At 38.2% G+C, this 14,711-nt stretch overlaps 1 protein-coding gene across 1 annotated transcript; it reads left to right on the top strand.

Annotated features, from left to right (window-relative positions):
• The first annotated feature begins 5,666 nt into the window (after positions 1-5,666).
• Positions 5,667-14,447, top strand: LOC100537765 (ras-related C3 botulinum toxin substrate 1-like). The gene is made up of 4 exons (XM_087245331.1): positions 5,667-5,800; positions 9,773-9,835; positions 9,972-10,131; positions 13,660-14,447. The coding sequence occupies exons 1-4, from the start codon at positions 5,708-5,710 to the stop codon at positions 13,788-13,790; spliced, it is 447 nt and encodes a 148-aa protein (XP_087101457.1). The 5' UTR covers positions 5,667-5,707; the 3' UTR covers positions 13,791-14,447.
• The last annotated feature ends 264 nt before the right edge of the window (positions 14,448-14,711 follow it).

Genomic DNA, 14,711 nt, shown 5'->3' with positions numbered 1-14,711 from the left:
TCAACAAACGCCGGTTGAACAATGAACGCGATGGCAAAGAAAGCAAGAGAGATATTTTTGTGGACAGACGACGAGGTCGAGTTGTTACTAAATGACACACAAGTAACAAATTAATAACTGCACAATGGCGCCTAAAACAGACAATAGTGCAAACAACGCTCCCATTTCTGTGTCCATGTTTACAGTGAAGGCTGGTCTGCTGTCGTCCGCTAGCGTTAAAGCCATGTGTTATAGTCATGTGATGGGGCTTGACGAATAAGTGAAGGATATGCAATGAAACAAAAGCCCCAATCAGGTAGTGAATCTCAGCAGCCCCGCCTCCATTTTCAGATGTCTTTGTTTTTCGCCATCCACACTGAGACGGAAGAGCAGCATTTCAGAATGAAAACAGCCTTTTTTAGCGTTTCCAAAACGTTTTCGGCACTCGAAAACTCGGCGTAGTGTGGAAAGATGGCGTAACCGTAGCAAAATTTATGCGTTTTCAAACTAAAACGCATTAGTGTAAACGGTGCCTTAGATATGTAGTAAATTTGCAGTAATCTTAGACATAATAAACCTCGAAACTGTGACAAAAATTTCGGATTATGATCAAGAAAAGAATAAACGGTCCAATTAAATTGTTAAATTTGATACAAAGCAGATCGGTTTGACCATACATGGGAAATACCTCACACTCGCGGTGCTAAATCATTTGTCGCCGGTAATCAGAGGACTGATCTGCTCTCAGGATGCACGTGGGAGTGACTGCTGTATGAGGACTGGGCCGCCTCAGAGTGCTCTGCTTGGGTGGGGCCGACGAAATCACCTGCAGCTTGTTGTGAAAGGTAGGAACGATACAGTATGAGGACACGAGAGTCTAAAAAAACTCTAGTTACACCAAAAAAGTCGCTAGATTTGTAAAGTTTCCGCCCCTATGTACATGGTTGAATGGTCAGAGTAGGTTTTATGGTTCAGTTTAATTATGCCTTTTCAATCATGTTCATACCATATTTTAATCATCTTGACTAAACTTACACTTTACGCTTTTTTCTTTCTTCGAAAACATGACATTTCTTTTTGTCTTGCTACAGCCGAACACACCATGTTCTTCAATGGAAAATGGCAGTCCAGTTGCGAGTCATAATAAAAAAAAAACCAATATCTGAAGATGGGCGAAGCAGTGGTGCAGTAGGTAGTGCTGCCGCCTCACAGCAAGGCGGTCGCTGGGTCGAGTCTCGGCTCAGTTGGCGTTTCTGTGTGGAGTTTGCATTATCTCCCTGCCGTCGTGTGAGTTTCCTCCGGGTGCTCCGGTTTCCCCCACAGTCCAAAGACATGCGGTACAGGTGAATTGAGATATATCCAGCTGCAGGCCCGCAGCACACACGTTTTAGGCACACACAATCTAGGACACATGACTTAGGCAAACCATATATGGTCGCCACCTATTGAATTTCACAAGTATGGCTTCTCATTTCAGTCATAATTATTATTATATCGTTATGATCATTTTAACATATCTGCAGTTTCTGAACTCAAATTATGTAAATAAAAATAATTGGTTAAAGACAATTATGACTTTATTCATGTGTCCACAGACACAAAGAAATCATAGACCGTCTAATGTTGGATTAAGTGTAATAAATTAATTCAAGATCTTAATATTATCATACTTGGTTAAAATCACTTTGATGTAAAATATAAAAAGCTATATATATATATATATATTTGCTTATTATTTTTTATTATTAATAGGTAATTTGTTCCTATGGCAAAATTTTGGTTTTAAAACAATTTATTGCTTACTATAAATTACTACAGTATTATATGTGGGAAATCATTAATTAAACGATTATTAGAAAGTTAAGCTAATAAATAAACACTATTAAATCGCTTGAGTAAAATAATATAGTGTTATACATTTGTTACATGTAAATATATTTTTATTACATATAATGTATTATTGCCTATATTAACTTGCTATTATTTCCTTCATCAAAAATGAATGCATTATATAAACTAAACCTGTCCAAATTAGATCGTTTAGCAAGGCCAGCAAACGAGTATCTGCAATATGATTGTCAGATAATAATGACTGATCAGCCATAATGACTGATTAAAAACTGTTCAGTCTATTATATTGAATGGCGATCGGAAACAATGCTCCCCATTCGGCCGTTTCGATTGCAATATTTGTGAAATATAGTAAAGTAAACACTATTGTTTATTGTGTACAATATTTATTAACCACATATATCAAAATATATTGATGACGATGTTCAAAAAGACGTTAATAACACAACATCCGTCGTAACCATATATGGTTTGCCTAGATTGTGTGTCCTAGATTGTGGGTGCCTAAAACGTGTTTGGTTCTGCGGGCCTGCAGCTGGATATTATTGGGTGAATTGGGTAGGCTAAATTGTCCGTAGTATATGAGTGTGTGTGTGAATGTGTGTGTGGATGTTTCCCAGAGATGGGTTGCGGCTGGAAGGTCATCCGCTGCGTAAAAACTTGCTGGATAAGTTGGTGGTTCATTCCGCTGTGGCGACCCCGGATTAATGAAGGGACTAAGCCGACCCGAAAATGAATGAATGTATCTGATGTTTGTTATGTTTTAGATTATTGACTGTAATACAGAGTTTCCAATTAAATGTCAAATATAAGGATAATCAACTAGACATTGCATGAGTTATAGTACTGTGTTTTCAGTTGTAGTATTGTTTTACTGATCAGTTATAGTATTGTGTTTTACTGATTCTGCTTGTTCACAGCAGGTGCTCATTATTAATGTTCATTGAACACTTGATTAATTTCTTAATTGTCTTATTAACGTTAACACTCCTTCAGAGTTGTTTAACACTTTGTACTGCACAGTTTGATGTGTATATGAAGGACTCGCATCCAAAAAAAAATCTAAAGGATGTGAATCTTGTTAAATCTATGACATTTAGTACAACACAGTACTCTCAGAACTTTGTTAAATAAGCATTTTATCAACTGAAAATGAAACGTCTGTCAGCCCTTGTATTGTTCCAAAGTAAACAAAAAAACTACCCTGAAAACTCTCCTGTTGCATTCCGCAGAATATTCCGTGAGTAAATCAACAACAGTGCATTTAATCTGGTTATGACAGCTGCCTGGAGAACAACAGCGAGGCTTGTCAGATTACACACAACTACTTTGCATGGAAATAAACAATACTCAGTGGTGAGCTGTTCAAATAAATTGAGTCTGAAACAGGTGTTTGTTGTCTGCATAAAGATATGTGTAGTTTAATTATGGTTGTCATAAAAAAATACTTTGAGCTTGCCTGGAAAAACGTGAAATTCTTTAAAATTGCGTAACATGAGAGACAAAGCTTACTATAACCAAAAATTACACTAATTCCCATTTCAGAAGTTCCAACAGACAACAAGAAACTATCAAATATTTTCAGCACGGGATAGCGAAAGATAGACATCAGGGGCCTCATGTAGGAAGACTTGCGTTAAGTTCATACTAAAATATTGCGTATGCACAATGCCTTAAAAAGTCAGATGTATGGACACAACTGCGTACACAGAATCCCAAACATATTCCCTTTGTACACGAGCACAAAACCCCTCACTGCCTCCTCCCCCTACTAAATGTGGTAATGAGTCTACTTTGCCAAACCAAATTAAAAAGCAATGGCAAAAGCAAGCAAACAGAGAAGCTTTGAACACAATGTGAATTGGAAGTTATCCTGTCGGAGGTAGACCGGAGAAAAATAGTGTCATATACAGTATATATATATATATTGTAGCGAGTCGGCTAGTACCACGTCGCCCTGGGCACAAATCCACACCAGCTGGATCACTCATCAACCCCGGATCGCTCACAGCTGGACCTCATCAGCCAGGGAGAGATATAAGCCAGCCCCACACAGGAGGAAACTGAGCTTCATTTGCACATGACTCCCTGCGCTAACGCTTGTCTCTCTCTGTCTCTCCCACAGCCGAATCCAGCTCGTGACCGATCCAACACCATACCTCTCACCAGTCTTCACCATCTCCCCGGAGCACTTGAGCACGCACCCTTAAGAAGAGCACTCATTCACCCCATTACACTTGTAAATAAAGCACCCTCCGGGGCATTGTTTGTAACATCATCTAACTGTGGTTGTGTTTTCCCTCTGCCTCGCTACAATATATATATATATATATATATATATATATATACACACACTGTATATGACACTTTTTATTTTTGTGTGTTTATATATATATATATATATATGTGTGTGTGTGTGTGTGTGTGTGTATATATATATATATATATATATATATATATATATATATTTTTTTTTTTATTTATTTGAGTGTATTGCCAAAGATTATTTGTAAATTATTTATTTATAATGACTATTATTAAATGTAATTCTCTGATTGGCTTGTTGGTTGAATACATCAAATCATGCTAAATCTGTTGTGTTATGAGTGCAACACTGTTCATATTTGATTTAATTACACATCAATGTAAAATTCAGTTTTTGAGAATTTTATGAGCCTCATTTTGGGCTTCAAGGCAATGAGCGCAAAAGCAGTTTCCAGCATAGTGTCAATAACCTCCAGGCCTTCATTTGACTGACAATTGAACACAAAGCCAGTCTAATAAAGGAAAAATGAATGAAATACATGCAGCAATAAAGGCAATTATGGAGCTGGATACAGAACAATTGTTAGTCCGCACGAAGGTTCTATTAGTGATACCTATTGTTTAAAAAATAAATAATCATAATATTATCATAATATTAATAAATATCGCTGCAAGCAGCAATTGTGGGGCCAAGCAATCCAGAGGCCGAATGACAAAGCAGTCCAGAGGCCATGAGCAGTAAGCTCTATAGAGCAGCAGATCAAGTGAAACAATGAGTTCTCAATATGTTTTAAGTTCATTCAAATGGAAATCTAAGCAAAAACAAAAATTTGACAAATTTACTGGTTTATAACTTGTGACCAGTAGGTGGTGCTGCTACCAAGTTTATGTAATGTGGTCAGTGTGGATGACAATGACACACATTAAGTTTTATGTCAATAAGTTTAAGCTTTGCAGATACAGCCTCAGATGCGGTTTAGCATTGTACCAGCACACTTGTTGGTGCAGTAAACAAAAACCGTATTGCCTATTAACACAAAATTTATAACTTTTTTGTAAACAAGCTTTGAAGATTATGCGGGTCAAATTTTGTGAAAATTTGGACCAATGGCCAGAGAAGAGAAGTTCGAAAAAGTACGTTTTTGAACAAATTCAAAATGGCAGACAGAAAGCTTTGGCAATTGTAGGCCCTTTCACACAGTGATACCGGTAAATATCCGGAAAATTTCCGGAACGACTCTACCGGTATATTCAAAAAAGCGCTGTTCACACAGGCGAGGGCCTGAATCTTGAAGATTCAGATATTGGTCTTTAAAAGTCTTAAATTTGACTTTATGAAACTTGCAGAAACCCTATTTAATGTGAAGATTTAAATAGTATTGAATTTAAAAAATCCTTTACACCTTGAATGTTTCAGTTTGTTTTATTTAGGCTCTGTTTATATAGTTTAACACAGCGGTTCTAGTTCTAGTGCTCTTTTTCTTTTAGTATTTTAAGTTGTTTCTCTCCATAAAAATAGCAAGGGAAGCTGCCATGGTGTTAAAACGCTGATTAATGCTGAGCCTTGCTTTGCCTTTCAAATCACAGATTTGATAATTATTCTGCGAATGTGATGGTGGATGGGAAACCGGTGAATCTGGGCCTGTGGGATACAGCAGGACAGGAGGATTACGACAGACTTCGCCCTCTCTCTTACCCTCAGACGGTGAGAGCACAAACCTGCAGACATGACTTTTTCTATCTTAGCTACCAACCAATGTGTTTCTAACCAAACATTTATTAACAAAGTTTTTGCAAAGTAAAATGCCATGTCTTACAAATGAAATAACTTCATGTAACAAAGTATATCATCTTAAAAAAAAAAAATAATAATACATTTTATTTGTATAGCACTTTTCCAACATACATGCAACTCAAAGTGCCTCACAAACAACAACAACAAAAAAGCATTAAAATAGACCACACAATCTTGTCACATATACTCGGATAAAAGCATTCATGTACACAAAATACAAGCATATATCCACATGATCACACACACAAAAGTCCTTACATATGCAAGCACACACCATACATACACACATAAACCTACAACAATATAGATAAAATGCGTACACCTTACAAACTTGTGTATTCATACGCAATTTTAAAAAGATGTGTCTTAAGACGCTTTTTAAAAACATGAATACTAGGGGATTCTTTCACTTCAAGAGGGAGACAGTTCCAAATTTCTGGAGCATAATGGCTAAAAGAAGTGCCGCCAGATCGCATCAGGTTTACAGAGTAAAATTCTAAAAGTCCAGCGCTAGAAGAGCGTAGCAAACGGTTTGGATTATATTTTGATAAACAGTCGGAAATGTAGGAAGGTGTCATGTTGTGTAGTGCTTTATAAACCAATAAAGTAATCTTAAAATCTATTCTTTGGTGCGCAGGTAGCCAGTGTAATTCTATTAATCATCTCTCGTTTCTTTAATTTCATTAAAACTCTGGCTGCTGCATTTTGTATCAGTTGCATCTTCATTATAGAACCCTTAGGTAAACCAGTATAAATAGCATTGCAATAATCAAACCGAGAGAAAATAAAAGCATGAATTAATTTCTTGGCATCATCAAAAGATTGGAAAGAACGAATTTTGGCAATATTTCTTAAATGATAAAAACAAGTTTTTGTAACTTGATTAATTTGAGAGTCAAAATTAAAATCACAATCGAAAATAACACCCAGGTTCCTTAATTCTTTTTTGGATTGTAAACCTAAAGAACACAATTCTGCTTCAGTCCTCTCTCGCTCAGGTTTTTTGCCCACACTAAGAATTTCAGTTTTCTCTTTATTCAACTTTAAAAAATTAGCAGTCATCCATTGTACAATATTGGATATGCAGTCGGACAAATTTTTCATCACAGCAGTGTCTCTGCGAACAATGAACAGTGACGACTACATGGCATTTTTAATTGCATTAAATTAGTTTAAGCAATAATTACAGAGTATGTGTTTGTACGTTAAAAAATGATGAGTTATTCTAAAGCTTTTGCTGTCACATTTTACAATAAGGTTTCATTAGTTGATGGTAGTAGTTGTATTTATTATGAATGAACAATTGTTGTTCGGCATTTATTAGTCATAGTTCAACATTTACTAATGGATTATTGATGAACTAACAATGAACAACTTACCAATGTTAACAAAGGTGAGCAAATACTGTATTAAATGTTTGCTTTTGTCCTCTTAGTAAATGTATGACCTAATGCAACATTCTTGTAAAGTGTTGCCACTTTTGCTTTCACAAACTATTTTAAGACTGTTGGAATGAGGAAAATCAGTTTGCTCATCTCTTCCTTTAATATAAGCATATGTGTCTTTTAAATACACTGTCACTTCTAAAAACAAAGTATCATCATGTTTTGTGCATTACTGGCAGAGCAGTAAAACCAGTCTCTATGTAGTAGTGTGTCTTTTGAACCAAGCCATCGAAGCTCATGAGAATAAAGAGTCATGCTGGATGTATTGTTGATGTAGAAATTGCATGACAAATCAGGCTTCTGTTTGCAGGGAATACAACATCGATTTGGTCCAAGTGTTGCTTTCAGATGAAGAGTTTAAAAATTTGCGCTGCTTTGTGAGTGTTGTGGCTTTTTAGACCAATATTAAGAAGTAAAGTGGAGAGGCAAAGAGTGGACATTTCCATTACAATATTATTTTATTACAATAGTTGCAGTAGTTGTAATATTTTGTTGGTTTAATGGATCACTAATCTCACATGATATTTGAATCATGGGTCGGACCATTTTTCAGATCAGCAAAAAGAAGAAGAGGAGACTAATGTGATGGATTTTGTTTAAATAACTATATTAATAAAATAACTTCAAGAACATGGATGTCAAACTTAATTCCTAGAGGGCCGCAGCCCTGCACAGTTTAATTCCAACCCTGATTAAACACACCTGATCAAACTAATTGAGTGCTTCAGGCTTGTTTGAAACTCACAGGTAAGTGTGTTGAAACAGGGTTGGAACTTAATGGGGTATATGCCGAGCTAAAGTGTTTCCCATGCTGATACACTTCCGGTGACCTGTTATTGTGATTTATTTTTTTATTTTTTATTTTTCCATTTAATATGGTTACTTTTAAAGCATCGATGTTGTAATGTAATTCAAATACAATCAGTTAAACAGACTTTGGCATCCATTTAGTTGCTCAAGCGTATAACGAGACAAAAAGCCGTTTGCTCGCACGCGCCCGTCAGAATCAGCAGGTTAGTGCAGAAGCTCCATTGAATATACTGGGGTAAAATAAATGCTCATATTATAAAGACATGGCGGAGAAAATGTAATTTACTGCAGTGCTTCTTGTACAATCTGAGTCCCACTTTATATCGGATATCACTCAGCCAGTGGAGATCGCAGATTTTTAAAGAAAACAGACCTTAAACGCGCCGATTTTGCAATGGCATACAGTTCGCCGGAAACGATTAACCCAGGATACTGGCAAATTAAAAGTCCTATTAGCATGCTTCAGCATATACCCTATTGTGCAGGGCTGCAGTCCTTTAGGAATTGAGTTTGACATCCCTGTTCTAGAACCTGTGATTTTTTTTTTTTTTTTATTAATTAATTAATTAAGAAATAACCGGCTGAATAAATACAATTCAATAATAAAATATTCAATACTCCGTTATAAAGTGCAGCATGTGAAAATACGCTACGCTTGCTGATAATGTGAAATGTATAATTAAACGCATCTTTATATTAGTTATTATTTAGTCTGTTTATATTATTTATTTTCAATGAATAATTCAATAACTCACAAAGACCATATTTCATTACTAGATTAACCATTTACTGGTTGAAAAGATTAAAGACTGAATCTTTCTCAGTCAAATGCAGATTTGAATGCACCACATTGAAGGATTAATGAACATAAGCAAGTCACAGTCATTAATAATTAAGATTGCGTGGGTGTTTGAATCAAGATGTTGATCTTTTAGCGATTAATTGTGCAGCTATACACAATGCATTAATGCTGTCTAAGCAAGTAGAAGTGAGAGAAAACCCTTTTAATACCCTAAAGCCTGGTTTATACTTCTGCGTCAAGTGACCGGCGTAACCCACGGTGCACGCAATGCATGTAGCTGTGCATTTATACTTCTGCGCGCTGTCTCTGTCGGTCTGCATTAACACTTCCGAAACGCTAGTTGGCAGTGAAGTGTTAATGCTCCTCTGTGTCGAGTTTCTTCGCTGGTGTTTTGTTTTTCCTGAACGCTTCCTGAATGTACAAGTGGCTCAAACTCGCTCATTTTGAGGCAGGAACCGGCGGACGTGCAACAACTTTAGCTATGAGGTAAACACAAAACAAAACTTTCCATCCGGAGCTCCTCAACGGGACTCCACACTTGTAAACAGTCGCTCCATCGGGCTCGCCATTCGCACGGGTCTCTGTCCCGCCCAGACTCTTCAGTGATACCAAGCCGACCAATCACAGAGCTTGCGCTACGCGTGGTTGCAACGTGTAGTTACATTTTTGGAGAGGTGCACGTCAGCAACGCCGACAGCCACGGCGAAGGGCTATGCGTCAGCACCGTAGCATACGCCGGCGTTTGACGCAGAAGTATAAATCAGCCTTAAATGTGGAAACGCTGCCATTGCTCAGTAGTTCAACGTGAATGCTTTTCTCTCACAGGACGTGTTCCTCATCTGCTTCTCTCTCGTGAGTCCTGCCTCTTTCGAGAACGTCCGTGCAAAGGTGAGCTCTTTTCATCCCCATAGCAGGCGGTAGAATAAACATCAGGCATTGGAGCTTTCGTTTTTTGATTAACAGCTTGACGTTCAGTGCAGTGCTGGATGTTTTAACAATGGGACATGTTGCCTCGTGTGTTTAGTGGTATCCAGAAGTGAGACATCACTGTCAAACCACTCCCATCATCCTGGTGGGAACTAAGCTTGATCTGAGAGACGACAAGGACACCATTGAGAAGCTGAAGGAGAAGAAGCTCACTCCCATCACCTACCCTCAGGGCCTGGCCATGGCCAAAGAGATCGGTAGGTGGATCTAAAATTTCAAACTTATTTTCATTGGGGGCCATTTTAAGCATTACGGCTGCCCTCAAAGAGGCAGCTATAACTGTAAGAGAATACAGTAAAAATACACGTTTCTTTCCCAGAATTTCTCTGTTGTAATTGGGAGATCACAATAATTATCCCCGAAAGAAGCCAAAGCAAACACTAGCAGATTACTATAGTATAAATACAGCACTACAACATACAAGAGAGATCAATTTCGAATATTACTCACCAATTTTATAATGTTTTAATCAGCTGTACTTTGCAGTTTACGCTGAGGACTTATTATGGGGTCTCTGTCGCCATTATGTGGCTGAACGTCAACCATCAATTTCTTTGCTCTGCTGATGCTGATGAATCTTCGAAATTATAAACGTAAAAAAAGGCATTTATATTTATAAATAAACTACACCGTTGCGATCCAAACAACTACATCCTTGCCTAAAAAAAAAAACTTAAAAGTACATTATGTTGTCCAACAGCTGCAATATTTGTCAAACTGTAGAGTTTATTCCTCTGCTTGTCATGCGGGTGGAGTTATGCACAAGACACAAAATACAAAATACACGTTTCTTCCCAAGTGGGAAAACCACCAACATTCAAGAGTGCATGACTATATGCTGTCATGGCTTTGCAATCAAACAATGTCATTATGAAAAACAGCAATGAAAATAACGAAAGGGTAGTAAATTAGAACAGTACACAAGGGTTAAGCACCATCTAACGTCAGTGAGTCATTTTTCACGCTTACACAGCTCATCGTCATTGAACATTTCTTGGGTGTGAAAGTGGAAAAAACTTCCACTAAGTGGTACGGTTCAGTACACTTTTTATGGCTGTTTCCACGGTCAAAGAGTACCTAAAAGCGAACCGTACCGTACCACTTTTTTTCAGCACCCCTTGCAAACTGTACTAAGGGTACCAATAGCGGAGCTAGATGCGCAGCTGAATGCTATTGGTTTACAGAGATATGTCATTCGCTCACGCAACAAGCCAGAATGTAAACAAAGGAACCGCCATTTTTAAAAACACAGCCGAGAGATCTTTTACAGCGTAAATATATATATATATATATATATATATATATATAATAACGAGCCATGGTCGCCCGGGCTTAAACAAACCTTGTCGTCGTCTTGATGAACAGCCACAAAGCCAAGAAGAAGAGCAGATTTTACCCTGTGCCTCGTAGTTTTTTATGAGTCAGTCTGAAGCGCGAGCGATTTCACTTTCTTGTTTGTGCTCGCCATGCATCTATATCTAAAAAGACAAACTTCTTGAGCTGAAGATAATAACGTGACTATTGACGTGCTTTTGAAAACCCGATCCTGTTAGACAATGGCAAATGGAGAGTGAAGCGCGAAACCGCAAAGGAGAAACCGGAAAAAAAGGAGCACGTTATTTTTTCAGCTAACGTGAACAAACTGCCATGTTTAGGGCCTTTAGAGGACTGCATTCCTATGGCTGTACTGTGGGACCTGACCAGATTTCTTGCGCCGCAGGAATAAATTTCCGAATAAATCTCTGTAACATTATATCTGTGATTTCCTCATTCTTACAGTGCTCAAGACTGTTACACATGCTAAATGCATGACCAGTGTTTTCTGGACGTGCTTTTTTTCTCCACACAGTCTGTGCACGCATCATCTGCATAACCAGGGTGTCTGTAGGGTCCTAAAAATAGAAGTATTAAATGTATATGCTGTTGTGTCATCACTTATATTGCAAGTCATATCTCTCCGGCCCCTCATTTGAGATGCTCTTCATGAGCTGGCCCCCATGACAAACGAATTGAATAGCCCTGCCATAGAGCAAAACAGACGGCAAAATGGGATAATGCAAGTTTGCGTACTCCTGGTTGGAGAAAGACAAGTTTAAACATTGGCTGAAACCTGAAAACAACCATGTAATTTATTCATTCAAGGTTTGTTTCTTCCGAGCTTATCGGAGTTCTGTTGCACGATTGTGCTCCATTCATTTATTTAACTACAACTGTTTATTAGCATCTGTTTATTAAGTTAAAGGTTTGATTCTGATTAGAACTTGAAGTCTTAAAATATTCTGAGAATGTCTTTAAAAAGTCCTTAAAAGGTATTGAAATTTTCTTTTGTATTCCTGCATATACCCTGATAACAGTCCTCAGAGCGGGCTTTATTAAAGGGCCATGAAACCACCTCGTTTACCTTGTTTTCACACCTCTACTTTGGAAAAAGTCAGAAAAGTGGGCGTGTCCAGCTTTGTTTAGTGGGGAGTGTCGGAGGAAGAAAAGAGGCTTGGTATGGGAGTGTCTATTTGGGCGCGCTAAATTTCAGAGTCAAAACACACACCCAACAGCGGACAATGTGACTGTGTTTACATGGACATCTGTAGTCGAATTATTTGCCAAATTATTAAATGGTGGACTTTAACTGCAGTTTGGCTCTTTCATTCAGGGAATTCATTAATGTCCCTCCCGACAAACGAGATATTTGATTCGAGGATCTGCTCTAAGCGTGTATTTTTCATGCAATGTTTGATACCGCACGGCGAATGAGAGACTCAGCATTTCCCGGAAACTTAGATGCACACGGCAGGTAGCGTCAGAAAGCCGCGTGTGGTATTCCGGTCACAAAATCCAACACGAGGTTATAGTTTGGTTGTAACTGTTAGTGCTAACTATTGCACTCGGTGCAATAGTTTGTTTGATACGAATAAAATATGAACTGAATAAACAAAGAGCACTGGTCGCTCACTTACCAAATCTGTAGAGACAGGACAATCACCAGCAACTAGAGCCGCGTCTTTATTTAGAGGAGACTACAAGCGAATCTGGATCTCAGCGTTTGCAGATGAGAACAGCTCTCAGGTAAACAATAATCCTCCTTAGACACGTAAGTTATTGTTGTCGAGCGTCGCGTACACTGTAATCCACGCGTGAGTCTGCGCTCTCACAGAGAGAAAAAGAAAACGAAACTTAACGGCAGCAAACTATAAAAGCAACACTTCACGCTTGTTTTGCCAACACAACGTGGCGTCTTTGCCGTCTACACTCTGACAGTAATGAATATTAATGAAGTTGCACAATAGAGTGTGCTGATTGGTTTGAACCAAGCCTTACTCATGCATTAATGCATCACACTGTAAGACGTAATAAGACTCACTCTGGCACAGACGTCCAGTCTGCACGCTGGAATACACGCTATTATGTCATGGCCGTGACGCAGCTTCAAAAATTCATTTCAAACAGGAAGTACGAATTTGCTTGAAATAACGCAAAAACAACCAATTTACACTTTTTAGTGAAATATAGGTGTCCTAATAGTGTTTTTAGCAGTGTGGGACACATATACGATTGTCAACAGCTCAAAAAATGTGTTTTGGTGTTTCGTGACCCTTTAACATGGGAGAGCAAAGTGAAGATGCGCTGTCCTTTAGCTTGCCTTAGAAAATAGTCAGTTTACTGTTAGGAAACCCACATCAGTCAAGTCTGATGTATGAGAGTCTTGATGTTTGTTTGTTTGTGTTCAGGGGCAGTGAAGTATCTGGAATGCTCGGCACTCACACAGCGTGGCCTGAAGACGGTGTTTGATGAGGCCATCCGGGCCGTCCTGTGCCCTCCACCCGTCAAGAAGAGGAAGAGGAAATGCTCCCTGCTGTAGTCTTGAGGAAACACCGCTGTGATCCAAACTGTATTCCTAAGAGGAGAAGTGAGAAACGACACCGCAGTTTCCTTTTTCACTTCCCTCACTGTAATTATACCAGTACAACTTTATACCTTCACAAACAAATGTTATCAATATTATCGATAGATGTAGTAAGAATTATCCCCAACGACCGACACTACAGGACGACCTGCGGCCTTTGACTATTGGATGTTAACGTTCAGTTCTTGAAGTTGGTTCCTTCCATTGAGAACCCACAATGTTTGTTTACAGTCTTTGTTTGAAAGGAATGAAGATCTTGCCAAACAGCACTACATTAGGATGGGGCAGCATCACGCGTACTGATTTGTAACCCCTAAAGGGCAGCGATCATTTGGCGAACTAGAGCTAACGGTTGAAGCCGGTGAGTTTTCAGTGAAGGCTTCTATCTCATGCCTGTTTCTGAAACATGCGGTTCTGTTAATGGAAGGATGAAGAGTCTGAACTGATGTTTATCGGTTTTCATTATGTCTCTGCACACTATTTGCCATTTGTTTAGGGAGTTTATCCTGTAATGAACATGAACGTCCTGGCCACGTTTCACTTTTGAGTTGTAAAAAAATGATTTTGCTTTTTTAGAAACAGTTTCATGACTATTAAATCTCTTTTACTTTATTTCTTGACTATGTATATTAGGGCTGGGCGATATCACGATAAGTATTTTCCATATTGAACAATAACGGTTGTATTTCAATATAAGTTGTTAATGCTTCCAGATTTAAAGGAGCACTCTAATAATAGCTATGTTTCCATCCAAAAATGCAAATTAACTTTGTGCAAAACTGGATTATCGATAAAAGACGTGCGAATAAAGCTGCATTTCCGAGTCAAAGGGAATAAAATTGTCACTTCCTCACTAGCTGGCGCCAAATATCAAAA

Source organism: Danio rerio, chromosome 3 (genome assembly GCF_052040795.2).
Source record: "Danio rerio strain M-AB ecotype USA chromosome 3, GRCz13ab, whole genome shotgun sequence".
Classification (NCBI taxonomy): Eukaryota; Metazoa; Chordata; class Actinopteri; order Cypriniformes; family Danionidae; genus Danio; species Danio rerio.
This window is presented reverse-complemented; position numbering and strand designations above follow the sequence as displayed.

What these genes read in the sequence shown, in the direction of transcription:
- LOC100537765 (XM_087245331.1), top strand. Translation starts at nt 5,708, where the DNA reads ATGGTGGATGGGAAACCGGTGAATCTGGGCCTGTGGGATACAGCAGGA. An exon ending in CTCTCTCTTACCCTCAGACG is followed by an intron (nt 5,801 to 9,772) that starts GTGAGAGCACAA and finishes TTTCTCTCACAG; the next exon opens with GACGTGTTCCTCATCTGCTT. An exon ending in GGCCATGGCCAAAGAGATCG is followed by an intron (nt 10,132 to 13,659) that starts GTAGGTGGATCT and finishes GTTTGTGTTCAG; the next exon opens with GGGCAGTGAAGTATCTGGAA.